At 56.8% G+C, this 26,572-nt stretch overlaps 3 protein-coding genes across 3 annotated transcripts in view; 1 reads left to right on the plus strand and 2 right to left on the minus strand.

The window, feature by feature from the left end:
• SIRT2 (sirtuin 2) overlaps positions 1 to 8,337 on the minus strand; it is a gene marked incomplete in the record, with an annotated part of 16,208 nt that extends 7,871 nt beyond the window's left edge. The window contains 10 exon segments of the mRNA XM_034792321.1: positions 1,177 to 1,236; positions 2,034 to 2,163; positions 2,566 to 2,634; positions 3,211 to 3,267; positions 4,003 to 4,109; positions 5,171 to 5,212; positions 5,985 to 6,101; positions 7,145 to 7,193; positions 7,879 to 7,925; positions 8,227 to 8,337. Of these exon segments, the coding sequence (XP_034648212.1) occupies positions 1,177 to 1,236; positions 2,034 to 2,163; positions 2,566 to 2,634; positions 3,211 to 3,267; positions 4,003 to 4,109; positions 5,171 to 5,212; positions 5,985 to 6,101; positions 7,145 to 7,193; positions 7,879 to 7,925; positions 8,227 to 8,242 (694 nt within the window).
• A 379-nt stretch (positions 8,338 to 8,716) lies between these two features.
• Positions 8,717 to 14,217, plus strand: NFKBIB (NFKB inhibitor beta). The gene is made up of 6 exons (XM_034792314.1): positions 8,717 to 9,273; positions 10,138 to 10,243; positions 11,116 to 11,344; positions 11,978 to 12,066; positions 12,186 to 12,419; positions 13,559 to 14,217. The coding sequence occupies exons 1-6, from the start codon at positions 8,798 to 8,800 to the stop codon at positions 13,604 to 13,606; spliced, it is 1,182 nt and encodes a 393-aa protein (XP_034648205.1). The 5' UTR covers positions 8,717 to 8,797; the 3' UTR covers positions 13,607 to 14,217.
• A 5,766-nt stretch (positions 14,218 to 19,983) lies between these two features.
• LOC117889237 (proteasome subunit alpha type-6-like) lies at positions 19,984 to 25,238 on the minus strand. The gene is made up of 7 exons (XM_034793158.1): positions 25,077 to 25,238; positions 23,742 to 23,836; positions 22,828 to 22,909; positions 21,684 to 21,839; positions 21,105 to 21,280; positions 20,604 to 20,698; positions 19,984 to 20,518 (listed from the first exon to the last, which is right to left on the minus strand). The coding sequence occupies exons 1-7, from the start codon at positions 25,150 to 25,152 to the stop codon at positions 20,461 to 20,463; spliced, it is 738 nt and encodes a 245-aa protein (XP_034649049.1). The 5' UTR covers positions 25,153 to 25,238; the 3' UTR covers positions 19,984 to 20,460.
• Positions 25,239 to 26,572: the final 1,334 nt, after the last annotated feature.

Here is a 26,572-nt window from a genome sequence, read left to right on the forward strand (position 1 = left end):
GGGATCTGCCCCCATAGACTTCAGACACCCCTTAGAAGCCCCCAGTTCCCGTCTGCTGTATGTGAATATAGCTCTTTGGGGCAAGGACCATGTGTTTGCTCTGTGCTTGTACAGCCCCTGACACAATAGAGGCTTGGTCCCTGACAAGTCCACGGCCTAGGACCCCAAGGTGCTACCATAATACATCTAATAGCAACAAACATGTACAGCACCTAGCACAAAGGCACGAACGAGGACCCCAGGTGCGACCACTACACAAATAATAAAAATACCGTCTGTGGGGAATTTATCCCAGGAGCACACGATTGCTCTAGCGTCCTTAGCCCAAAACTGGCTTTCCAGTCACCGTGCTGCGGGCTGTTTTCAACAGCTGCTGTCCTCCATTCCAGAGGTGGCTGCATTTCAACCATGCTCTGCACCTATGTTTGTAAACCACTTTTGGAACAAAAAGCCCCAGAAACATACAAGTCTTGGGAGAATTTCATTCCACCTCCCTAGAAATCACCTTCCTCTCCCTGCCCTCCCACCTCTGCCATTTCAATTGGATACGGGATTCTTCACTTCCTGTCCTCAACGGTTTAACAGCGGGCAGCAACGGTTGTTGCGCTCTGCCCTACAGATGGCTGCATTTTCAGAGGTGGAGACAGAGTTCTCCTCACTGCTTTTCAGGGGAGCTGCAAATTCAGATTTGCTAAACCCTTCGAGCTCTCTGGAGCCGAAGGAAGATCAGAAGAGAAGAGCGTTGTTATTACCAGTATCTGCTAAGCTGTTCTTCCAGACTACAGTGCAGAAGCAGAGACATACACAGAGACAGACAGGAAGAGAGATCCGTTCTCCAATTCTTAGGGTACGTCTACACTCAAAGCGTTACAGTGGCGCAGCGACACCATTTCAGTGTAGACACGACCTACGCTGATGGGAGGGGTTCTCACATCGGCACAGGGAATCCACCTCCCTGAAAGGTGATGGCTAAATCGACGGAAGAATTCTTCTGTCATCCCAGCGCTGTCTACACCGGGAGTTAGGTCGGTATATCTGTGTCCCTCAGGGGGGTGGGGGTGGATTTTTCATGCCCCTGAGACACGAAGCAAGACCAATGTACGTTCCTAGTGTAGACCAGATTAGCCTCATCCCCCCCCCGAACGAATCACCAGTGGGCAAGAACTAGACACTCACCCGGCTTCACCAGACTCTGACATTTGTCGCACTTGGGGGTGACAGTCGAGAAAATCTTTTCTGAAAGAGGGAAAAGGAATGAAAGTCAGCAGCCAGATTCTCCGCTCAGCTTTGGAGGAGGCGGGAACAGACGGCTCTGATGGGAAGCAATGGCAAGTTATGAACATTAGCGATTCTAACGGATTTTGGAAGAGACCTGAAAGCTTCGAGCAGATTCCTAACACTCAAGAGATCAGGAAACTAGCAAACGTGACGGCAGATCACGCCACATCCGGCACCTTCCTCTGCAGCTTTGGGCCACCGTCAGAGACGGGATACCCAGCTAGACAGGTCTCTGGTCTGATCCAGGCGGGCAATTCCTGAGGTCTCGACTTCATGCAGAAACCCAAGGGAACATGAATGCCAGCCTCGTCCTCTTGAGCGCTATGCAGACCTAGAGACCGCCCAAGCTCCGCCTCGCTTTCGAGCCTGCAGGCGTCTGGCAGAGAGATTGGCTACCACCCTGGCGAGTCCCAGGGTTTTTGCTCCCCACCATTAACCAGAGCTCCTAGCTCAGGACAAGCCTGCACGTGACAGACTCTCCCCCAGCCTCTCACGCCCCCCGCAGGCCGTCCATTCGCTGGGGGGGAGAACCTGGCAGGAATCTTTGCTTCATTCCTGTCACGTCCTCAGGCTGATTGGTCTCCCCAGGCCCCTTCTCTTACTGGCAGGGTGGGAGCTCCTGGAACGGACGGGGATTAACAGGCCCTCATGGATTACACGCCCATCTCGATCGGCGACGGACTGGGGCCCCACCGGGACGCTGAACGGTGTGGCCATTGATGGAGGTTGCTAAGGAGAGCCGGGGACAGAGGTACCTTTCATCCAGTCCAGGGTGTATTGTTTCTTGCAGGAGGAGCCGAGACAGTGAGAGGTGAAGAAGGTGCCGTGGGCTTCCACCAGATCTTCCTGGTCCAGTCCGGCCACCCGCTCCAACGTGTCAATATTCTGCAAGGGACGGACACGCCCACCTGCCCCTTGTAACGCTGCGGGGCTGGGCAGGGACCGAGACCCAGGAAGTGAAACTGACCAGGCCTAGTTTCACTGCCCCCAGGCTGAGCTGAATGCCCCACTTAAATCCCCCTCTGCCCCAAATCACAGTGTGGCTGGCCCTTTAAAGGGGGCAGTGCCCAACCTGCAGGAAGTCAGCAAGTAGTTCAGCTGGGCTGGAGAGCAGCAGGAAGGCTCCTGGAGCATGGAGAGGGGTGTCCCTCAGTAGCTTGGGGGGCGTTGCTAGAATGAAGAGGGGCGGTGCCCCCTCCCATGGGCTGGGAGTCCCAGCTTGTTAAGTGTATTAAGCCCACCCCCATGCCCCCCACAACCTCGCTGGGCCTTCCAGGGGTCACCCACCTGCGTGTAACAGCGCAGCAGCAAACCCTTCTCCTTCAGCAGCCGGATGAAGTAGTGGCACACGGTGGGCTGGAACGGAGCAGGAGGACGGTGTTGAGGATTCCCTTGTAGGTCAACAGCAGCTGTCCCTGCCTTTTCTTCACACCAGCTGATGCCCAGCTCGCGGGGGGAGGAGGAAATCTCACCCCCGGCTTTGGACTGCCAGCAAGGGGGGTTCTACACCTTCCAGCGGGGCAGCGGCTGGAGGCCGGACAGCCTCAGATTGGCCGGTTGGTGTGACCCAATGGGGAAAGAGGGAGGGGATACCAGACCAGCTGGGTCCATCTGTCTGATCTACCATGGCAAGGCTATGCCAGGCTAGGATCCATGGATCTGGGCCAACACAGCCCGGAGGGGCTAGCGCTGTGATCTGGAGAGAGGGGCGTGTCTGGCTGGGCCTTTTCATCTGATCCGCGATCTATTCCCAAATACCCTGCCAGGATCCGAGAGCCCAGGAGTCCCGGCTCCCAGACCCCTTCCCTTCCCTGGAATAAGGAAAAACCCGGGAGCTCTGGCGCTCGTCTCTGGGTCACAGCGCTGCACAATGCCTCTGTATTAAGATGCTAGAGAAAGCGAAGAGCGTCCGATAGCTCCGGCTGGATTTACCTTAAACTGTCCTGGATACAGCTCCCTGGCAAGGGCAAAGAACGGCTCCGGGTGTTGCTGTGTGGAGGAAAATAGACAAACGTTTTGGGTGGGTGGGGCTAAGTTTGGTTGACAGATTCAGAACAAATCCCGTGTCCCCCAACATGATTCCTCACTGAGCAGTCCCCGCAGTTCTGGGGTTTGGCAAACACTTCTCAGGATCAGGCCTTCAAGCAGGGGTGGGGGAGTTCTTTGGCCACCCCCAATTCTCCCTGTGCCCCGGTATTTGAACTCCACCCCCACCTCTGTGCAAAACAAGCACGGCTTCCGATCTCTGGCGCTCCGGACTCCCCCATCCCTGCGTTACAGCCCGGTGCCGAGCTCCCCTGGGCTATAGTGGGGTGCTACCAATGCTCGTCCCTCCCTTGTGCCAGGCTGCCTGTGTCTCAGAGAGACAGGGGTTTAGTTTGGCCAGTCGGCTAGAAATCGGAGGTGCCAGTGTCTATCCCCGAGATCTTCAGGAGGTTAAACTGGGACAGTTTCCCCTAATGAGACTAGAAACATGAGCAGTTTTGAGAGTCCCAGTCGTGATTTTAACCTCAATCCATCCTCGGTCGGGGACCAGACACTGGCTGCCCCAGGTACCAGGGCTGGACAAGAATACGACGTGTCTGCAAGTGCTGACAACGTAGGGGAATTCTTTAGGATGTGGGAGGATGAAACTGATCAAAGGGACCGTTTAGGTGGCCCACCGGGCAACGCTCGATCGCTATGGAAGGAGATCTCCGAGGCAGGAAGAACCCAGGGTGCTACCTTGAAGTAGTTGATTTCGAAGATGGCTTCAGGGTACGGCAGGTTGTAGCTCTGCAGATTGGCGTAGAGCCCCGTGCCGGGCGACCGGAAGTCCGGGATCCCCGCGGCTGAGGGACACAAGGGGAGCCTCTTGGAAAACCCACCCAAATGCCGAGCGGTGTTGGTCAATGGGATGCCTCAATGCCGGGGGAGCCCTCTAGCAAGGGGCTGGTCACCTCCTTGTCCCTCAGCCTAGCAGGGGAGCAGTTTTCTCGTAACACTCATTTTCTGGGGTGCCACCCGCACATTTTAGATCAGCCGTGGGCAGAGCTATCAGGTTCTAGGGATTCCGGATTCTTCACTGGGACTTGGGAACAGCCAAAGTCCCCCAACTCCCCACAGAATCCATCCCAGGTTTTGCAGGGAGCCCACTCCAGGTGAGGACAGGTCTTCTGCGAGTCTGACCAGTGCTAGGTCATAAAGCTCCTAGCCACATACCTCAGTGCTGGGTCTTGCTGCCCAGGTGCTTTGGCTATGAAATTCGGCCACTGTGCAAGTCTGGATGTGCAATATAACCCCACGAACTGCTCCGCCACTGCCCAACAGGGGGCGCTGTGATGCCAGAGGTGCGGTCTTTCAAACAAGATTTCAAGTCCTGAACGTTCCTGGTCGCTCAAGGTCCCATAGCACCTTCCCCCCTCCCTTCTGCCCAATAACACCCTGGCATTAGAGACCGCGTTCTGGTCAAATTCCAGCCAGCGCTATTCCATCCTGCCTCCCCGCCATCCTCCTGCACTTTCAATCAGATCCAGGATTCATCTTCACTGTGCAACTGTCACGCTCCACACCAGAGGCAGATGCGTGATCCCTGCATAAACAGCTGCTGTGCCCCAACCCCAGAACTGGCTGCGTCTCGGCACTGGAGGAGGGACCAGTACAAACAGCTGCCAACCTCAAGAGTCGTCTGCATTTCCGTGGAGGGGCGAGCGATCCCTGTACAAACAGCTGCCGCGTTCCACCCCAGAGGTGGCTGCTTTTCAGCAGTGGCTTGTAGACAGCTTTGGGATGGAAAGCGCTATAGAAACACTAGGGGAAACTGAGCCGTATCAGAACCCCCTCGGTTTATTGCTACGCGCTGGTTTCTTTTCAAAGTGAACGATCTAACCGCCGCGCCCGCTGCTGTACTCACAGGTGGAGATCCCAGCGCCCACTATGCAGACGACGTTCCTGCCTGCAAGGTAACAGAGGGAGGCGTCAAACCTGACTCTGGAAAGCTACTCGGGAAACAGCCCCAAGCTCTAGGCGCTTCCGGGGGAGGGCGGGTGCCGTTGGTAGACTTCACGGCAGCCACCTGGCCCAATTTGCAAACCTCTAGACTCTCAGGTCTAAGATCTAGATCAAAACTGCACTCCTGACCTCTGCTGGACCAGGTCCTGATCTGCAGTGATGCGCAGGCCCCTCTGTGCCGCTTCGGGGAGGAACAGCCCTCTAAGAGCATCCCTAGGGGCCTCCCCAGCTGGCATAAAGGCCCCCGCTTCCAGCATGGGGGACCAGAGCTCACTGCACTATGGCAATTCTCTGCTTCATAGGGGCCATGGGAAGCAGAGACTCAGCAGAGCAGCCCTGGGGCAGCTCTAAGTTATGCCAGGCCCAGAATACGAGCGGCACAAGGGAGGTTTAAAGACACCTCCACCAAGCCTGTCCCAAGTGCCGAGAAGGAGTAACCGCGGATCAGGCCCACGGAGGCTGGATCTCTCCCAGCAGCACAGGAGCTGTGCAAGTCAGACTTGTCCCCCGGCTTGTACATTACACCAGCATGGAGTCCCGGCCACATTCACGGTCGGCTCTATGCCTCCCTCTCGGCAGCCCCTCTGGCCCCCGGTCTCTCCCAGGCATGGTTACCCCCAGCGCCTTCCCCTTCCCGTTTGGGGGATCAGAATGAGGGTTGCCCCCCTGGCTTGGTCTCAGGGCAGCTTCCTCCCAAGAAGGGAGAGTCAACTTACATTTCTCGCTCTGCATGAAGCGGCTCACTCCGTCCAACGTCAGCTCATCCAGCACCTTCTCCGGCTTCTCGCTGCCCAGGCCCAGTGTCCGGGACAGGAGGTGTCGCAGGAAATCCACTGAAAGGGAGAGAACAAACGTTAGCCGCTGGGGTCCCCTAGGAGCCAGGACTCCTGGATTCTGTTCCCAGCTCTGGAAAGGGAGTGGGGGGCTAGTGGTTACAGCAGGGGAACCGGGGGCCAGGACTCCTGGGTTCTATCCCCAGCTGTGGGAAGGAAGTGGAGGTAGTGGTTAGTGCAGGAGGGGCTGGGAGCCAGGATACCTGGGTTCTAATCCCAGCTCCTCCACGGACTTACTGAGCAGTCTTGGGCAAGGCAGTGCCCCGCCCTATGCCTCAGTTTCCCCCTCAGGAACCCATTTCTTCCCATTTCCCAATCTCAAAGAGGGGGATGATTGTGAAAATTACTTAATGTTTGGAAAGTGCCCTGAAGATGCTATGTAAGAGGGGAAGGAGGGCCCAGTGGTTAGGGTTCAAATCACAGCTCTGCAACGGACTCCTTGTGAGACACCGGACAAGTCACTCGGGCCTGGCGTACGCTACAAAGTTCTCCCCAGGCAGCTCTGTGGGCTAGGAGTGTTCACGCCCACTAGGCGACACAGCTGTGCCAGCAGAACCCCCAGTGGCGACGCAGCGAAGCCAGCAGAAGAGCACGCCTGTCAGTTCAGTTAACGTCTTTTGTGGAGGTGGTGTCGCCAGACTGGCAGGCTCCGTGCCTCAGTTTCCCCATCTGTACACTGGGAATAATGGTGCTGCCCTGCCTCCCAGGGTATTACGAGGACAAATATGTTAGAAACCAGGAGGCGTTCAGGAGCCCGACAAGCACAATCAACAAAGCTTAATCAATCCCGATTCCGGACACAGACCAGTTTTTGCCTCCAAGCCCAGACAGAAAAAAACTGGTCTAACTGCAGATTCACCCGATGCTTTAGAGCCTCCCGAGAGGAAGGAATAGCCATAAATTAATAGACCCAGCTGGCTCTCACAGGCTCTCGCTAGCTGGCTATGCACAGTCTAGTCCCTCTGTATCACAAAGGAAGCCCACACAGCTTGGCCTCCCCACGCTCCCCATCCCGCCCCTACAATAATGCACAAGCCACCTACTTTCAGACTCTCCAGAGGCGCCACCGTTTTCGGAGTCAGAATCGGAGTCCTGAACAACAAAATATAGAAAGATCAGTCGGTGAAGTAAGGCAACGTGAACACAGAACTGTCTTCTAGGTTTAGTGGCTACTGTTAGAAGTATCTCAGTCTGGGGTAGAATCGGCTGGGGAATTGGAACCAAGGAGAGTCAGGACTCCTGGGTTCTAGCCGCAGCTGCGGGAGGAAAGTGGGGTCTAAATGATTGGAGTGGGGGCTTGCGGGGGGATCAGGACTCCTGGGTTCTATCCAGCTCTGGAAGGGGAGTGGGGTCGAGTCGGTTTTAGAGCAGTGAGATGCGGGGTCAGGACTCCTGGGTTCTATTCCCGGCTCCACGAGGGAGCGTGCTTTGGTGGTTTATCACCAGAGAAGGGTTTGAAGATCAGGACCAAACTCCGTCCCTCTAAGGATTTTCACGCCAGACACAGAAGGGACAATTTGCACAGCTGTTGGCTCAGACTCTCACCGCAGTCCAGTGTCACTGCTGTGGGATTTGAAAGCCACACGGGGCTGAGCGCTGGGGATAGACGGCAGACAGGAGGGACAGGGTTAGCTAGGACCGGATGGCGTTTCCCCTTGTCCCTTGGTTGCAATGGGTTAGCTCAGACCAAATCCATGCACCCTCCCCACCAAGCTCACTGGGCCTCACCACAAAAGGGAACCCTGACTTCTTCCACACCCCTCCCCCAAATACTCACAGGCGAGTCTGAGCCCCTCTCTGCCTCAATTTCTCCGGCACCCGCCGCTGTGACACGGAAAGGAAAAAAAATCCAAGTTACTATCAGAAAAGGCCTGGGAGAAAAGGGGACCCCGCTGGCTCAGGGGTGTGGGGGGGATGCTAGTGATTTGGGGGGGCAGGGGGAAGGAGCCCCCCAGGGAGAGGGAGGTCCCCAGTGATTCAGGGGGACAGGAGGGGAAGCGGGGTGCCTGTGACCCGGGGGGGGGGGGGGGGGGGGAGGGCGCCCCGGGAAGGGGGGGGCCCCGGGGACGGGGGGGGGGGGGGGCAGGGTGAGCCGCCATAGCGGGGGGGGGTCCCCGCTATCTACCGTCCCGCTCGGCCATAGATCCCGGCGCGGGGCTGCCCCGGTGCCTGCCCCGCTCGGCTCGGCCAGGCCCGTCCCCCGGGGCAGAACTACAACTCCCAGCGTGCCGCGCGCCCCGCCCCTAGTCCCAGCCTGCCCCGCGCCCAGCACCGCCAGTCCCAGCCTGCCCCGCGGCCAGGACCACAACTCCCAGCCTGCCCCGCGCCCAGCACCACAACTCCCAGCCTGCCCCGCGCCCAGGACCACAACTCCCAGCCTGCCCCGCGGCCAGGACCACAACTCCCAGCCTGCCCCGCGCCCAGGGCCACAACTCCCAGCCTGCCCCGCGCCCGGCCCTGACTGACCGTTCCCAGCATGCCCCGCGCCCAGGACCACAACTCCCAGCCTGCCCCGCGCCCAGCACCACAACTCCCAGCCTGCCCCGCGGCCCCAGGCCGCTGCCGCCGATTGGCTGGGGCGCTGGGGAATTCCCGGGCCCCGAATCCCGTCCCTGGGCGCCCCGGAGCCAGCGGCGCCGGCCCGGGCATGGCAGCGGCGCCCCGCGAGCCGCGGGGTTAGGGCGGGTCGCACAGCGATGGCGGAGCCGCAGCAGCGGCCGGGCCCGGGGCCGGGGCCGGGGCCGGGCGAGGCCAAGCGGCCGGAGGCGGGCGAGGACTGGTGCGACAGCGGCCTGGGCTCCCTGAGCGAGGGGCAGCTCAGCCAGATCCAGGAGGGCCTGGGGGGCCCGCACCCCCCTACTGCCGTCCCCGTGACCTCTGACCCCTGCCCCGGGGGTCGCCCTGTGACCTCTGACCCCGGGGGTCGCCCCGTGACCTCTGACCCCGGTGGCCCCAAGACCCCCGACTCCTGCGGGTCGGGCTCGGAGCGCCTGGACTCTGCCCTCGGCGACTCCCTGGGCGAGGACGAAGCCGGCTGGGGGGCGGCCGTGGGGCAGGAGCTGGGGGCGATCACCCAGGGCGTGGAGGCCGTGCGGCTCGGGGAGACGCCCGCGGTGGCCCCCGAGGCCTGGCTGCACCACGTCCTGGGCTTCGTGACCGAGGACGGGGACACGTAAGTATGCGGGCGCCTGCTTTGTTCAGCCTCGTCCGCCCCTTGGGAGAGGGGGGTTCAGGCCCCCCGGTGTCTCCCCCTGGCTTTGGGGCTGGCCCGGGTATCGCCCCCTCGGTGCAGCTCCCTTATGGGATGTAGGGAACCCTCTCTCGGGAATAGGTTTCGGAGTGGTAGCCGTGTTAGTCTGTATCGGCACAAACAAGGAGGAGGGCTCCTCGTTTTTCTCTTGGTAATTGTCCCTTCTTAGGGTCTCTTTGTCCCCAGCCCCGACTCCAAAACCCTGCCTCGGGTCCCAGTCCTGGGGGCTAAGTTATGTGGAAGCCAACGCGGGGACAGGGCCCCGCTGCTCTGTGCTCTTAGCAACGCACCTCAGAACGACAGGGATGCACCCCTGCTCTTGGATCTTAACTGGCATTTTGGCCGGGAAAGTGCAGCATGGGGTGCGGGGGTGGGGCTTCTGAGTCATCGGCTTTCCCCCGGGTGCTCCTCAGTCCTGATCACAGCCACCCCCTTGCTCTAGTTTTGGACTTCGGACACAGCAGACAGACCCCCTAAACTGCAGGACCCCTGCTGTCTCCATTGACAGTGGCCCTCAATCCCTGGTCTCTCGGTCCTGGGACACTTTAAGCATCATCTGAAAATCCGTCTCCGTTGGAAGCCTTTTCCATTGCCCAAACACATACAAGATTTGCCCTATGGCCTCCCTGCTACCTCCCCAGCTCCTTGGTACTTCTGCGCTCTTTGCTGACTCGATCGAGTCTTCTGCTTGCTAATCACTTCCCTTTCAGGGGCGGTATTTTCAGCCAGTTGCGCGGTACCGCTTTTTCATTTTGCTTGGACTGGTATCTGTTTTTCTCTCCCCAGAGCCCTCCACCTGGCTGTGATTCATGAGCATGAGGCCTTTCTGGATTCTATCCTGCAGTATATGGCTAGGACAGAATACTTGGATCTGCAGAACGACCTGGGCCAGGTTGGGCCGAGACTGAAGCATTTCCTGTCTGTATCATCCTCTGTTTTACAGTGGGGAAACTGAGGCATGAGGGGGCAAATTGGCTTGCCTGAAGATTGCACAGCAAGCCGGGGGGCAGAACTCGGGAGTATTGGCTCCCAGTCTGGTCCCTACATGATGCCACCTCCTTTATGAAATGCGTGGGGTGCTGGTTGGAAAATGAAACACAACCCCATGTTAAAAGCCCCTCAGCATCATAAATGACGTGTGGGAGGAGGGAAGAGAGTTACAGAGCACAACTATCTCTTTGGGGCTGGAACTGTCCCTAGCTTTGTGTTTGTACCACATCTGGCACGATGGAGTCCCAACCAGATGGAGATGCTACTGCAAAATAAGTGATCAAGAACCAGGGCTGGCATCAAAACACGTCCGCCCCTTTTGTGGCAGAGGGATGGGGATCAAGCGTGGGGGCTTGACAGCAGTGACGGGGTCAGGGAAGGCTTCGTTTCAGGACGTAAGCTGATCTTCACTCATCCTGGGGTCTTCACTCATCCCAGGGGGATAAACTGACTGCCACGCAGCTCCTCGTGCACAGGGAGGATATGACCTTGTCCACCCGGCGCCCGAGTATTACAGGCGGCTTTTGTGAGAATAGTGGATTTACCCTGGCGTCCTTGGCTAAATTTCCTGACCCTCTTGTGCGATTGGCTGCTGGCCTCCTACCCCAGCACTGTTCCTGGGGTATAGAGTGCAAAGCTGTTTGGGAGAATTTGGGGTGAAATCCACTGAAAGAAGTGCTCTCTAGTGCTGTTGATGAGGATTGACCAGGCCCCTTTTAGGGGAGACCTACCCTAAGCTTTCTCACCCCCCTCTCTCTCGTTGCCCTTCTCCAGACGGCATTGCATATTGCAGTCATCCTCGGCGCCTCCAACTTTGTCCGCAAGCTGATGGCAGCCGGGGCGGGGCTCTGCGTGCAGGAGAGAGCTGGCCACACAGCGCTGCACCTGGCGTGCCGGGAGGGCTGGCGGGACTGCGCACAGTGCCTCCTGGCAGCGCTGAGCGGGCACTGGCCCGGCAAGGGGAATGACGCCTGCGCTCAGTTGGACTGCACCAATTATGATGGTATGGAGCCTCTCGTCACCCGCCTGGCAAATACACTGGGCCCGTTACACATGGGACCTTTGTCCTGAGCGTTCTCACCCTCCTTCCCCTCCCCTTCCCCAGCCAATAAGGAGCTGGCACCACAACCTGGCACCAGCCCAGCTCCCATGGCCAGAGCATGTAGCGCTCCAGCTATTCTCTGCTTCCCCCGAGCTTGTGGAGGGTCGAACATGAGTTGGAAGCTTCTCTAACATACCCAAGGGCCAGAGAACACCAGAATTTGGCCACCACCAAAGTGGCTTCGATGCCCGTTTGCCTCGAGTGCAGAAGTGGCTTAACTGAGAGTGAGGCCCGCCACTTTGGGGGTGACAAAAACCAAAAAGCAGTATGCTGGATGGATACATAGTCTGCTGTGTAGCCCAAAGTTAACCTGTGGAACTCCCTGCTGCAGGACACGACTGGTGCGAAGAAATCAATGAGACTGCATAAAAGATCCCTCTACCTCTTGTTCCCCCTCCCACCCCCCTGTAGCAGGGCGAACAATCCTCTCGTGTTGCCATGACAGCAGCCAGCTGGTCCACCGATAGGTTGCTAGGTGGCCTGAGGGAGACAGAAATCAACTTGATCAAAATTGTCTGCTCTTGGTTTCCACAGGTTACACGCCGCTGCACGTGGCTGTCCTGCGGAAGGACCTCGAAGTGGTCAAGCTCCTTGTGGATGCCGGAGCCGATCTCAACAAGGCGGTTAGTACTGGGGCTGGTGTGGATCGTGTCCAGGGAGGGGTGGAAAGAGATCGAAGGCATTTACCCTTCCCAGAGTACTCCGTGGCAGCTTCTCTGACTTGTCTGTCCACTGCTGGCAGGAGATGAGCTGCGGGCGGAGTCCCCTCCACTTGGCAGTGGAGTCGCAGAGCCCGGAAGTGGTGGAGTGCCTGCTGCGCGCCGGTGCGGACCCGAGGGCCCGGATGAACGCCGGTTACACCCCCATCTATAGCGCCGTGCACAGGCCCAGCCAGAAGATCTTGCAGCTGCTCCGGGAGTTCGGCTCGGAGGAGCCCGACTGGGACTCGGAGGAGAGCCCGGCTGACAGCAGCGACGTGAGTGGGGTGGGGGTACTGAATTAACACCACAGGAGGCTGGAGCGCCGCTGGCACCTGGGCGAAGCCAGGCCAAGCGTCCCCCCCCTTGCTCTGTCCTAGAGCAGCTCCTCCTCCTCCAGGAACGAGGCTAGACAGCAGTGCTGGAAAGCCATTCCCATTCTCTAGCTATGTAGCACCCCCCAGGTGAACGAATTGGCAGGTCTCAGCCTGGTTCCTAGTCCGCTCTGCCACTAACTAGCCCCCTCCTGGGTAAGCCTAGTGGACACTGAAGATCAAACAGGACCCACAGAGACTGAACCCCCTCCTTAGAGTGGGTCCCTCTAAAACACAATGGGTGGGGAAGCTGGCATTGCGATTGGCAGCAGCGCAGACCAAAGGGGTCTTTCACCAGCAAGGGGGTCTCTTTTCAAAGGGATTGAGTTCCTCGAGTCTCTGGTCTATTGGATTAACGCAGACCAGGTTAAGGGGTGATGGGATCAGTTGGTAAGTACCTACCTCGCAGTGCTTCATTGGTAGTAAAAGAGGTGCTGGGGCGCGAGCAATTTTTTTTAACATTCATGACTGACGTGGCAAATCCTGAGATGCCAGTGCTGTGAATTGCCAAGCCTAAAGGTGCCAGGACTCGGCCCTAGCACCCATCAAGCCCTGCTACGTGGGTATGAGAAATATGACAGTAGATGGCTCTTCAGTCTTCCACCAGTTGGAAATGGAAGCATTGACTTGTCTAGCTTCAGGAGATCAGGGCAAACTTTTAACAGAGTAATTAGTCCTTAATTTTCCTAGAGCTGTGATGGATTCTCCATCACTGACAATGTTTAAATCAAAATTGGTGGTGTCCCCCCCCCCGAAATCTGCTGTAGTTCAAACAGCAATTAATTCAGGGCGGCTCCGAGGCCTGCGTTTTACAGGAAGTCAGACTCGATCAGTCGTCCCTTCCGGCCTCAGGATCTATGAGCCTAATACAAGAAGGGAAGAAAGCTGAACGTGGGGCGTTGGCAGCGACGGCAGATTTTGTGTGCGTGGTTGTTTTAATCTGGCCCTGCCCACCTGCTGCATAACAGTCTCTAAACACGCCCACGCCCTCTTCGATCCCGCCATCCCGCTAAAGTCCTCAACGAAGCTCTCCCGTTTTTCAGGAGGACTACGACGACATCGTCATCAACAGTGGACACTATAAGAACTGACGGGGCTGGGCCGGCATCGCCTGCAGCGTGAGCCGTTCCCCATCTCCATAAGACTCGCATCCTGCCCTGTCGCTGTGGGAATAAATTTGGCAGTGGCGCAATCTCTCCGTTCGCATCTAGTTCCAACTACTTATCCAAAGGCTGCAGTCTCTGGCTGTTACTTGGAACCAGTAGCTAAAATTCACCAGAGCTTTGATCTAATCCGTTTATTTCCCCTCTCACTTGTTCGTTTTCCTCCGTGTTTCTTAGTTTAGTCAGTTTATATCGAGTTATTTGGATTACGTTCAAATTTTAAAAAATGGTATTTCGGCACTTGCTGCTTTTTGCAGTCGCAGCTGGGATGGATTGTCGGCAGGATTTCTCTGTTCGCTGTATCCTTTGCCCTGTCGAGCCTCCGGCCGTTTGCTTTCGAAGCGGGAGCGTCATCCCTACCCGTGCAAGGGGTCTTGCTGGAGTCCACGGATGCTAGTCGCATAACCAAGCAATTCGGGTCAGTGGGGAGCCGCACAAAACGGGGTGCGGGCCTGGCTGGCTTTTAGCTGCCTTTCAGACATCTTGGGCCTGTTTGCTTTTATCTTGAGAAGCAGGGAGCACCACCTTACTCCAGGGGCCGGATTCTTTTTAGCTGCTTCCTAACTGAGGCGGATGGATTTTCACGAGCACCGTGCAGCCCTGGTCTCCTCCCCCGGCTGTAAGGACAAGGGCGGGTGAGTGCTTTTGAAAATCTGGGCCTCTGCTAGCGTTTAGGATCGAACGGCCAGACAGGGGCAATAGCTCCGATGCAGGGTAGGAGGATTGAAACGGGCAGGGTGAGGGAGAAATTCACAGGAGGAGCAGATGAGGCTGGTGAGGTCTGTTATGAGCAGAGTGAGGAAGAAGAGGGAAGAGAGGCCAAAGAGGGAGACCTTTTAGATCTCAAAGGTGGGGGAGTGAGGTTGGAAAGAGCCAAGGTGGGTTTGGAGCTGTCTGATTTGGGTCAGGCGTGGAGAAGGAGGGACTGCGTCAGTGCCTTGTCTGTAGGAACCGTGCCTCTCTGGTACCTGGCCAATCTTGGTTTCGTCTAAGCACCTCCACCAATACTGCAAGGTGGGACCATCTTCATTCCTTTCCCCGAGGAGTCGGTTTTTTTCCTCTGTGCCCATTGACTGGCTGTAAAGCCTCGTTCGTGCCATTCTTGACGCTGGGTGTCAATGGGGTCTCTTCTGGAGCCGCGCGGGAAGCGGATTTCCCATCCCATAACAGTTTTGGAGATCCAAAATTGGGCAGAAAACGCCCAGCTCCGCCTTTCCCGAGCGGAAGGGCTGAAAATCATTTTCAGTTGAGGCGTTCGATTTTGATCGTTTTGTAAGTCTGAATTTATTCATTTCAAAACCAAAAGTTGTTTTGACTCCAAAACTGGAAACTTTCCTTGTTTAAAACAGGACGTTTCACCGGTTTTAAACCCCCAGCGCCCTCCCAGTGTTTTGAACTGAGCAAGTCAGCCAGAGCGGCCCTGTTCACAAGTAGCCTTGGCTTTGACAAATTGACGTGGTTCCCCCCCCCCTCCCCAGCCCCCCTCCCTCTGGGGGAACGGTTTGTCACATTCCCGACTAGCTCTGATCTTTGTATCTAACACCGTGGACCCTCAATGGAGACGGGACCGCTGGGTGCTGCGCTGTCTGAAATTGCTTCTGTTTGCCAGGGGGGAATTTTGGAAGAACTGTCGTAAGCAGACCTGAGACTTGATTTAGAACCTGGCTGCATTAGTTACAGATGGCTTTTCAGTACGACCTACTCCTCCCCCCCCCCCCGCCCCCCATTTGAGCTTTGGAAGGGTGCGGGGAGAAAAGATCGAATTCTAAACAAAATCCTCCTCGTTTGACGAGGCTGCCGTCTTCTCCTTTACATTCTCATGCTTCTTGTAACCGAAAACACAGGCCAAAACGTAAGGGAAGATTGGGGCTCTCTGCTTTTTAGGGGACGGGGGTTAATTCTCAAGGGCCGAGCACCTTAGCTGACATCAATGTGATCTCAGTACCAGGAGGTGGGGGCTGGCTAATGAGGTTCTGGATGTGTCGGGGGGGGAGGGCGGAATCAGTAGTTTTCCTGGGAAGTGGGGTTGGATTTTTAGTTCACTTGCCCCAGTGCCAAGGACTGAGGGACCTGACTGTGTTAGAGTCAATAATGCTGGGAAAAGTATTATTTTCTCAAGTGGACCAGGATTGAGCCCTCTCGGCCTCTGTACTTATTACTAAAGGGCTTGTCTAACACACCAGTTGTAGCCCTTCAACAACCCCTGGCGCTGTGCAGCAGGAGATGACAAAGCAGATCGAGTTCATTGTCCCCATTTTACAGATGGGGAAATGGAGGCACAATGCGCTGCCCAAGGTCACCCAGGAGGCCAGTGGGCAAACTGGGAGTAGAACCCAGGTTCAGCAAGTCCCTGGTCCAGGGCTCTATGCACTAGGCCACACTGCCTCTTTGTGTCTGTCTAGTTAAAGTTGTACACGCCCATCTGTGGGCCTGCCGTTATACTGACACTGGGAAGGGGAATGGGCTGTACCAATATAAGGCACCTATCAGTAACACCCCCCCCAAGTGACCTGAGGCTTCTCCCAGTTTAACTCCCGAAAACAACCTGGTCCCTGGCTGATGGTTCTCGAACACCGCGCCGAAGAGGCTGGCTGAAGCAACTGCAGGCAGAAGGGAAATGGCTTTTTCTATGTAAGCATTGTCTGTTCATTTCCCCAGCTGGCTCTGTGCCTAGAGACACAGAGACCGCATAACTCGCATCCAGTGCCTGTGGGTTTTAAGCTATGTTGTGAGTTTTGTATGAGCTGTCGTCTAACTTTATCCGGTTCTCTGTGTGTGTGTTCTTTCTCCCCACTCTCTGTATCGTGTATGTTCTTGACCAGGGATGGGGGATGAGATTAAAACTACCGCTTGCCCTATACAGCGTGTCTGGTGTTTGTGTGGAGGGCAGGGCGTTTGGACAGAGGATTGGACTCGCAGCATCACAGCCATAGTCCATCTCTAATAATAACAGCTGCTTACATAGCACTTCCCATCCATAGAGCTCACAAAGGAGGTAAGCAGCATTTATCCCCGTTTTACAGACAGGAAAACTGAGGCACAGAAAGGGGAAGTGTCTTGCCCAAGGTCATGCACCAGGCCAGTGGCAGAGCTGGGCCTGGAACTCCTGAGGACCAGCCCCGCGTTCTACCTACTAGGCCATGCTGCCTCCCTGATCTAGCCCCGCATCCTGCCCCCTATGCAGTCCGTACTTCCCTCACCAGAGTTCTGAATTTGCCACCTTTTCAGTTTCCTCGAATGCTTCCTTTGTTCTTGTGTTGGGAGAAGAGAGACTCCCGCTCTGGCTCCAGGACTTTCGCTGGTAGCGGTAAAGAAGCACTGTGCCTACTCCGGCCCTGTCTACCCTACAGGCGCTCCAACTGCTGCAGGGGAGATGCTTTATGCGTAGCCAGAAGCCGTTTTTCTGCTGCTGGAGTTAATCTGGGTGGTGGTCGCTGGGTCAACAGACGAATTCTTCCAGCGACCTAGCTGTGTCTAGACCAGGCCCTCCATTTTTCACACCCCTGCACGTGACCCAGTGGACGTGTAGACCACACTTGGCATTGACCAGCAGACCTATTGTAGCCTAAGATATTCTGGTATCATTTGACCTTGCGTGTGGAATAACGATCCTGGAATAGGTTTCAGAGGGGCAGCCGTGTTAGTCTGTATCCGCAAAAAGAACGAGGAGTCCTTGTGGCACCTTAGAGACCAACACATTTATTTGAGCATAAGCTTTCGTGGGCTAAAGCCCACTTCATCAGATGCGTGGAGTGGAAAATACAGCTGATGAAGTGGGCTGTAGCCCACAAAAGCGCATGCTCAAATAAATGTGTTAGTCTCTAAGGGGCCACAAGTCCTCCTGTTCTTTAGCCTGGAATAGAGCCACTTATTCCAGAATAGAGTATCCAACCGGGGCTGAGATACTGAGCTAGGTCCGCCAGCCAGTTTCCCCTCCTAAGACGTTCCAGGGGTTTTGAAGGAATCTGACGTTTAGACTTTATGTTGGCTCTGCCTAGGGTGACATTAGCTCATACAGAGCGCTGCGTTTTCCAAGCACTCCGAATCATAGACGTGTCGGGCTGGAAGGGACCGCGGGAGGTCGTCTAGTCCAGCCCCCCGCGCTGAGGCAGGACCAAGTCCAACCTGTCCTTAAAAACCTCCAGGGACGGGGATCCCACAACCTCCCTGGGACGCCTGTTCCGGAGCTTCCCTGCCCTGAGAGTCAGAAAGTTTGTCCTAATATCTCACCTAAATCTCCCTTGCTGCAGATTAAACCCATTACGGCTTGTCCTCCCTCCAGGGAGAACAAGTGGGGTATGGCTTCCCCTCCCCCCCCCCCCCCCCCAAAAGACAAAAATCTTTAAAAACCGCCCCCCTACCACCAGGAGAGTTTGACCCTGAAAAGGGAAACGTGTCAGAGCTTCGGTGCCTGATTTAGGAGTGTACACAGAAGGGCCCGGATGCTGCCGTGCTGGGAGTCAGGGTGAAATGACTAGATGGCCCACGTGCTGGAGGTACTTAGCATGTTTGTAAAGGCCACTGAAATGAATGGGGAGCCGTTCACACCTGCGGGAGAGGGGCCACGGGCTTTCTGCTGGCTTATATTGCATTGCAAAACCAGCCGGAAACTGGATTGTCTCAAACGGCCAAGCCGCAAGAAGGTTGGGGGGGGTTAGTAGTCCAAATTTGGGGTTGTTTCAGCTGTCCCCACACCCTGCGACATCAGTAGTTCACAGTTCTTAGCTTTTTTTTGCACATCCTGGAGGGTCAAACTATGGCCCCAAATTGATCTCCTCTAGTGTCTAACAGCCACTGCCCCTTTGGGGTAGCGATATTTAAAAAGTTATCCCCAGTAAAAGTTGGCTTGAACCCAGCTGACATACCCGAGAAAATCACTTGTGTGTTTGCAGGGGTGTCGCACCTTAACTCACCCCTTCCTGGTTTTCAGAGGCACCACTGAGCAACTAACTGCATTCATGAAGCCATGGGGCAGTTAATACAACTCCACGTTTAACAGATTCAAGTTCTCCCTTTGCTTATTAAAACAGTCGTTGAACGGGTGCTGGGAAAAAGCCAGAGCTTTAGCTTAAAAAGATAAAAATCGGTCTCACGTGGGCGGTGCAGCCCTTTGAAAGGGACACAATCAACTTCAACTATAGTCCATTTCAAACACCAGTTACCAATCTAGTCCATTGCAAGGTGTCCGTAACAGCGTGTCTGAGTTCCACAGCTGCCCTGAATCGTCCCCTGCCGCGTGTGTGTGGTTTTCACAACCCGTACCCCTTTTCTTTAGAAACACCCTCGCGTCTTTCCCTGTTGCCGTCTGAAAGACCCGCACCAAACCGGTCCAGCAGCCCACGCAGAGAGGAGGCGGTGGAAATGAAAACCACAAGAAGTGCCGGCATGTTTCAATTGAGGGAATCACATCTTTCCAGCAGAGGTGTGTGCTTTTTAACCAGTTAGGTGCCGAAACACCTTTGAGGATCTGGGCCTTACAAAACTAGTTAATGGTCATCCACGTGCATGGCTCAGGGAGGAGAAGATTTTGTCTTGGTATAAGTGTTTTGTTTAGGGATGTGATTTAAAAAAAAAATCAATTTAGTTCTGCTATAGCGCTCTTATAACAGCACTGTAGTCTAGTGGTAGAACCCCTGGTACGGATGCAATTATACGCAATAAAGATATTCCCCTGTTCAGTTGCATTCACTACCTAGCCTGGTGTAGTGTCTGGTGCCTAGACAAGGCCTTAGACGTTCCAGTGACTGATCCGATCTTACACTCCACTCCTACAGGGGCTTAATTTTCCCACCGTTACCAGTCCCCTAAAAACGAAGCACGGCTTTACAGGCTTGTCCAGGCACACAGCGGTACTGGTTAAATTTCGCCTCGGATCGCATGATGAAAAAGGCCACGGCGGACCATTTAGAGACCTGATCATGAACATTAAAGTTCAGAGCGCTGTTTCGCTAAGGGGGAGGGGAGAGGAGATGGTGATCATCTAGTCTGACCTGCATAGAACACAACCCAGAGAACTTCCCCCAAATCATTCCTAGAGCAGAGCTTTTTTTAAAAATAAAACAACCACCACCAGCTAATCTTGATTTAAAAATGGCCAGCGGTGGACAGCCCTTGGTAGATTGTTCCAATAGTTCGCTAGCCTCTCTGTGAAAAATTGACACCTAATTTCCAGTCTGAATTTGTTCAGCTTCAACTTCCAGCCGTTATTCAATATTTGCCCCCCACATCCGTACTGACAGCCTGGGATCCAGTTACCCCTTCACCGTCTCTTTGTTAAGCTAAAGAGATTGTTCTGAGTCTGTCACTTCAAGGCAGGTTGTCTAATCCTTTAATCATGTGTGTGGCTCTTCTCAGACCCCTCTCCAATTTATCGACATCCTCCTTGAGTTGTGGGCACCAGAACTGGACACAGACACTGGTTTTACAGGGCTTGCCGCTTCTGAGAAGACTTATGCCCTGGCTTAATTTTACACAGATCCCATAAACATTAAGCATGTGCTCGGTCTAAATGCACCTTTTACCATAACGAAGACAAGAGAGATACACAGAGAAATCTCATGCTTCAGGCCATCAGCGGTCAGAGGGGTCAGGAAGGAACTGGACTAGGAGGGTTCTTAATTAAACATTTTAAAAAGCACTGCAAGCTATTGTGACGTTAGCCCTGTTGTCAGTGGATTGCTCTGGGGGAATCCACATGTTAATGTGATAACCAAGATCCAGGCTTTTGAGGGGTCCCTTTCAGAAGCGGTTTCTTGTCCTGAAGGACTCAGTGGTCATTGAGGTCAATCTCTTTCTGCGATGGCGGTCAGGTGGTGCTCGATCTCATCCTCGCTCAGTGTCCTGCAAGTCACCAAGACAGGGTGCTGTTAATTTGCGACCTGTTCTGGAAATGGGGGGGAGGAACTTGCAGGCCAAGAGGTCTTACCGGAATCGGGGATTCTCTGATGTCACTATCCCCACTTCGATCTCGCTGGCCTTGAAGTCCGTGGAGAGGACCGTCGATAAGCAAGTAATCGCCAGCTGTCAGCAGAGGAAGAAAAAGAAAAAGACTTTTTCTACTTTGCATGTGGTTAATCTGCGGAACTCCTTGCTCCAAGATATTACCGAGACAGATAACATAGGTCCTGATTTTTCCGCTCTACGACCTGTGCTAGTTTTTTAAATGGGACGTGTGACCCCTGGACAGCAGAATTCAAAACTTTCATCAGACAGGTCACCACTGAAGGGAGTGTTGCATTGTGGGATTGTTGGCGGAGGACATGTGCATCCACTCTAGCACCAGGCTGATTGATCGATCGATAGGGCTCATGTTGCTCCAGGAAGGGGATACGTTCACCCAGTCATGGACAGTGATGCACAGTTGTGTGGTCACACACACACGCACCGTGTTACGCATGGAGACACAGGGACACACGCGCACACCGACCTCGACAGGATCCACAGGCGAGCCCTGTTTCTTCTTCAAGGTCTTCTCCAGGAAGCTGTTAGCCTCGGTCTGCTTCACCCCAGCAGTGGTCGCTTTATAGCCGCAGTAGTAGCCCGCTGGGTCGCATTTGAACAGCTGGGGCCCCAGTTCGTGGTCGATCCCAATCAGGATCATACCTGCCGACAGAACCGGGAAGGGGCGGGATTCTGTGTCTCTATCAGTCCGAACCGGTGGGAGTTTGGAGCCAGAGTGTGAAGTGGCCATAAAGAAATAAAGTCAGGGTGGGGGGGATGGGAGCTTATGTGGGACCACCTGGGTCCCGGGGGAGGGGGCATTTGGAGAGTGGGAAGAAGTTGGAGGGTTTGCTGGGGCTGCCGTGTGGGGGTTAGTGATTAAGGGAGGGCTGAGTTAAGGGGCGGTCAGGGGTTATGGGGCAGGTTGTGGGTGGGGTAGGGGATGGGGGTGGTCATTGAGTGAGTGGGGCTAAGTGGGGGACAGACGGAGGTTGGGTAAAGGAGAGGGGTGACTCTGGGTGCGTCCATGGGGTGGGGTGGCTCTCCCCTGCCCCCCGTCACTCACAGCAGCCCAGGGGTCTCATCTCGGCATTCTGCGTGTAGACCTGGGAGATGTCAGCCATGCGCCGGCACAGCGTCGCCACCGGGATCTCGTAGCCCTTCTTGTACTTCCATTCGGCTGCCTCATGCCGGGCGCGCTGCACCTGGGACCGGCCATCGGCTGGGCGGGGAAAGGAGCCCCCGTCAAACGAGGCACAAGCACCATACCCCTCCCTTCTGCTGCATCTCTGTGTGTGTGTCTGTCCTTGTCACCCCCCGCTGGAGGGGCTGAGCCCTGGGGTGTGTGTGTGTCTGTCCCCACCATTAGAGAGACTCAGAGCTGTATCGTTCAATGACTCCATTGCTCTCTACTGGCCGAATATCTCCCAAACAGGATAAAAGTCCTAATACTGCTACACCCAAGAGTCATCCTCTTATAGGGGACGGAGCCTGGCCGCTGCGGAGCCGGAGGACCAGGGTTCTGATCCCTTGCCGGCTGCCACAGACACCTGGGGCGAGTCACGCCCTCTCTCTAGGCCTCAGTTTTCCCATCTGTAAAATAGGGATAATCACCCTGCCTGTGTCTATTTAGAGAGTGAACTCTTTGGGGCAGGGACTATAACTTGCTCTTGTCTGGGCAGCGCCTGGCATAACAGGGGCCCTGATCTCAGTTGTGTGTGTGTGGGGGGGGGGGGTCTGGGCAGCGCCCAGCAAATGGGGCCCCTGATCTTGGTTGGGGGGAGGGTCTGGACAGTGCCCAGTGCTACAGGGGCCCTGATCTCACCTCATGCCCCTAGGCACTGCCGTAATACCGGGCATTTGCGATCTCAGTGCATCCAGGCTAGTGTGTTTCTAGAGGAGAAAAACTTGCCGGGCAGCCAGAGGACCCCCCGCACCTTGCGCTCTAGATCAGGACTTTGGGGCAGCCAGCGTAAGCGTCTCAGGGTCAGATCTGGATCTGTTTTCCTGCCGCCACACAGGGGATGGGGGTGGCGGGGATTGAACCAGCGAACTCCAGAGCGAGAAGGTGGAGGGGTAGGGCCCAGGCCCTGTTCCTGGAGCTGGCCCAGACTCGTTCCCCGCCTGGACGGGCACAGAGCAGGCGTCACCAGGAATTGCTAACACCAGGTCAGGATTCATCCCCCGGGAGGGAACCGGAGCCCGCTCACCGCTCATGCCGGTCATGGCGCAGCCGATGGTCTCCGTCAAGCGATACAGGTTGGTGACGGTGCCGGGATCCAGGAGCTTATCCTAGGGGTGGGAGTGAAGACACCAACGCCAGGTGATTTCCCTTCCCTCTGCAGTGCGGGACGCCCCGGCCTGTCACGTGCCGCCCCGATGGGTCCTGCCTTCGGGGGTCAGGCTGGAGGGGGGTTGCCACGGGGCCCAGGTGGAAATCGCCCCTGCACCCTACAGCTGGACCGGCTCATCCCTCGGTTTTAGGGTGGGGAACCTCAGGCAGGGGGAGGGGCAGTCAGTGCTGGCCCCAATGTCCCAGTGTGGCACTAGGGGGCGCTGTGCTGCAGGGAACGGGGTGAGAGGCTCAATAGGGGGCGCTCTCCCCACAGTGTCTGTGCTGACCCCAGTGTGGCACTAGGGGGCGCTGTGCTCCAGGGTGCCAGGCAGGGGACTCTGTAGGGGGCGCTCTCCCCGCACAGTCTGTGCTGACCCCAGTGTGGCACTAGGGGGCGCTGTGCTCCAGGGTGCCAGGCAGGGGACTCCGTAGGGGGCGCTCTCCCCACAGTGTCTGTGCTGACCCCAGTGTGGCACTAGGGGGCGCTGTGCTCCAGGGTGCCAGGCAGGGGACTCCGTAGGGGGCGCTCTCCCGGCACAACGCTCACAGCACCACCCGATCTGGTTGTGGCACATGATGCGCGAGATCCCAGACATTAGCCTTGGGGTCCTGGCCCAACGCCAGCTCCGGCGCCCGTGTCCTTTCTCCCCCAAGACGCCCCATGCGGCGGGTTCAGCTGGCACAAGGATTGGGGCCGTGATCTATGCCAGCAAAGAGCCAAGGAAGGGCTCGTTAAGGCAGGGCCCCACCCCCGATCTCCGGCCTCTCCCCTACACACTGGGCTCCTACCGGCACTTTTTTCTGGGTGACCACGGCCACAGAGTCCTCCCCCCTCACGGCCACGGTGGTCAGCCCCCCCTGGCTGATGGCTTTGAAGGCGTATTCTGCAACCAGAGACAGCAATCGGTAAATGCAAGAAGAGAGAGGGAGGTGTGTGTCGAGGGGGGGATGGCACTGCTCAAGGGCTTTCCATCGGGGCTTCACAGACAAAAACCTACATGCTGCTGCAGGGCGGCCGCCTCTTACGAATGGGGAAACTGAGGCCCGCAGCGGGGGGGGGCGTAGGTAGGGACTTGCCTGAGGCCATGCTGCAAATCAGTATGCTGTTGGGAATAGGGCCCAGGTGTCCTGATTCCCAGTCCCGCCCCTGTCCTAACTCACTCTAGATCCACTCCCCTCCTAGACCCAGGCATCGAACCCAGGCGTCCTGACTCCTAATTCCCCAGCTCTAACCACTAGGACAGGGGTGGGCAAACTTTTTAGCCTGAGGGCCACATCTGGGAATAGGAATTGTATGGCGGGCCATGAATGCTCACAGAATTGGGGTTGGGGTGCGGGAGGGGGCTCTGGGCGGGGAAGTAGGGTGCGGGGGGGATGAGGGCTCTGGCTGGGGGTGTGGGCTCGGGGGTGGGGCTGGGGATGAGGCGTTTGGGGTGTAGGAGGGTGCTCTGGGCTGGGACTGAGGGGTTTGGCGGGCAGGAGGGAGATCAGGGCTGGGGCAGGGGTGTGGGGAGAGGCTCAGGGGTGCAGGCTCTGGGTGGCACACTGCTCTGTCCACAGGTGCCCCCCCTGCAGCTCCCATTGGAGCACCGGAGGGGGCCATTGGAGCACGTAGGAGCCGGAGGGGGGACATGCCGCCGCTTCTGGGAGCCGCGTGGAGTGGCCCCTGATCCTGCTCCCTGGCCGGAGCTCCAGAGCGGGGCAAGCCCCAGACCCCACTCCCCAGTGGGAGCTTGAGGGCCGGCTTACAATGGCTGGTGGGCCGCAGTTTGCCCACCCCTACACTAGACCCTGCTGCCTCTCAGAACCAGGACCAGAACCCAGGATTTCTGACACCAACCGTGTCCTCTAGCTGCTGGACTCTGTGGCCTCCCAGAGCCAGGGAGAGAACCCAGGAGTCCTGGCTCCCAGCCCCCCTGCTCTAACCACTAGACCCCGCTCCCCTCCCAGAGCCGGGGACAGAACCCAGGAGTCCTGATCTCCAGCAGCAGCACCCCCCCCCAATTGATTATTCCAGGCCCCAAGCTTGGGACCAAGGGCGCCAATCCCGCTCTGGCCTCAGTCCTGAGGGATGAGAAACGTGCAACCCCCCCCCCACCCCCAGAAGGCACCCCACAGACTGACCCACTTGGTAGAGACGCCCCTCGGGGGAGAAGATGGTGATGTGACGATCGAAGCCGGCGCTGGACCCACGCGACATTTCGCCGTCCGTCCGGGGGCCGAGGGAGGGAGACAGGCAGACAGGGCCCTCTGCAGAGACACGGCCACTCGCTTCTTTCCCTTTCACTTTCAGTTCACCCGTGGAAAGTACCTGCCGGGAAAGGCTGCGTTAATTGGGCAGATCTGGACCCTGCAGAGGGGGTGCTGGGAAAATATGGGGGGGTTGATCACTGGAGTTGGGGGTGCAGGGCAGTCAGGTTGGGGGTTCACTAGGATGAAAGCATCCCAGTGGGTTCAGTTTGGGGTGGCAGGGAAGCAGCGGTGGGGTGGGGGGATCACCTTCCTGCCCTGACATCTGTCACATTTCTGGGCTCCTCGGCAGTCACCTCTCTTGGGCAGAACCCTGCCGCTCTCCCTGTCCTGACCAGGGTGTTCCCTGCTCTGGCAATCCCCCAGCGAGCCAGACGGCCTCAACGAGCCAGCGGCTACGCTTTGCTTCGTCCTCCGGGGCTACGAGCCGCAGAACGGCCCCGCGGTCACCCGCCAGCCCTCTCTAAGCAAGCGCCTTTATTCCACGGGTCACAGCGTGACGGAGAAACCACGAAAACCTACACGCGGGCTAAAAAGCTCCCCAGAGATCACGCCAGCTCCAGCCTCGGCCCATGTCTGTCTTTCCAACCCTTCCCTGCGGATCGGGGCCCCCCCTGCGGCTCACGATCCGGTGCGTTGCAGGATCAGAAAGAAGGTCCCCGGCCAGTTTAAACCCAGGCAATTTAGCCAAGAATCCTTTCTTTGTCTGCTGCTCTCTGGGGAACCCAGTTTGAACCAGTCTAGGCCAGTCTCCCCAGTGGGGAGTATCTCTCGGGAGTGAATCTGCCTGATTTCCCCCCTCCCCATAGTTCTTAGCGGGCTGCGGTCACCTTCTCCCATGGCATTACCCACAATTCCCTGGCCCCGCAACGATACAGAAACCTAAGACAGGGAGATCTCCCCGAGACAGGCCTAGGCTGTCACAGGTCCCCAAAACCTCAACTCAGCATTAGACCTGAGGCTGCGTGTCCGCGTCCGGACTGGCCGCACAGACGCGGGGAAATATCGGGCTGGAGATGCAGTGGGGGCGGCGAGATAACGGGGCAGAGGGGGGGGCCAGAGCTGTTCTGTGCGGCGCAAAGGGAGCCCCTGGCAGCTTTAAAGACACAGCAGGATGTTGATAAAGTGATCCCTGGCTGCAAGGAGCCAGGCGGGGCAATGGACGGGGCATGCACCTCTGCCCTCTGCTGTCTGAGCGCAGAACTGCACCTCCATGTGTCATAGCCCCTTAGAGAGCTAATGGGGAGATCCCCCTTTCAGTTCAAGCCACAGCTGCTTGGGGTCTTGGAGCAGCAGGAGGAGTTCTAACCCTGGGGTGTGTGGGGGATTTTACAAATTTAATAATGGCGAATCCAAGGCGAAGGCCTCTC

Source organism: Trachemys scripta, chromosome 16, assembly GCF_013100865.1.
Source record: "Trachemys scripta elegans isolate TJP31775 chromosome 16, CAS_Tse_1.0, whole genome shotgun sequence".
Taxonomy (NCBI): Eukaryota; Metazoa; Chordata; order Testudines; family Emydidae; genus Trachemys; species Trachemys scripta.

Excerpts from the sequence above, each read along its gene's own strand:
- NFKBIB (XM_034792314.1), top strand. The coding sequence starts at position 8,798 with ATGGCGGAGCCGCAGCAGCGGCCGGGCCCGGGGCCGGGGCCGGGGCCG. Across the intron at positions 11,345-11,977 it reads GGACTGCACCAATTATGATG|GTTACACGCCGCTGCACGTG; the intron begins GTATGGAGCCTC and ends TGGTTTCCACAG. Across the intron at positions 12,420-13,558 it reads GCCCGGCTGACAGCAGCGAC|GAGGACTACGACGACATCGT; the intron begins GTGAGTGGGGTG and ends CCCGTTTTTCAG.
- LOC117889237 (XM_034793158.1), bottom strand. The coding sequence starts at position 25,152 with ATGTCGCGTGGGTCCAGCGCCGGCTTCGATCGTCACATCACCATCTTC. Across the intron at positions 22,910-23,741 it reads TCACCCAGAAAAAAGTGCCG|GATAAGCTCCTGGATCCCGG; the intron begins GTAGGAGCCCAG and ends TCCCACCCCTAG. Across the intron at positions 20,519-20,603 it reads TCAGAGAATCCCCGATTCCG|GACACTGAGCGAGGATGAGA; the intron begins GTAAGACCTCTT and ends GGTGACTTGCAG.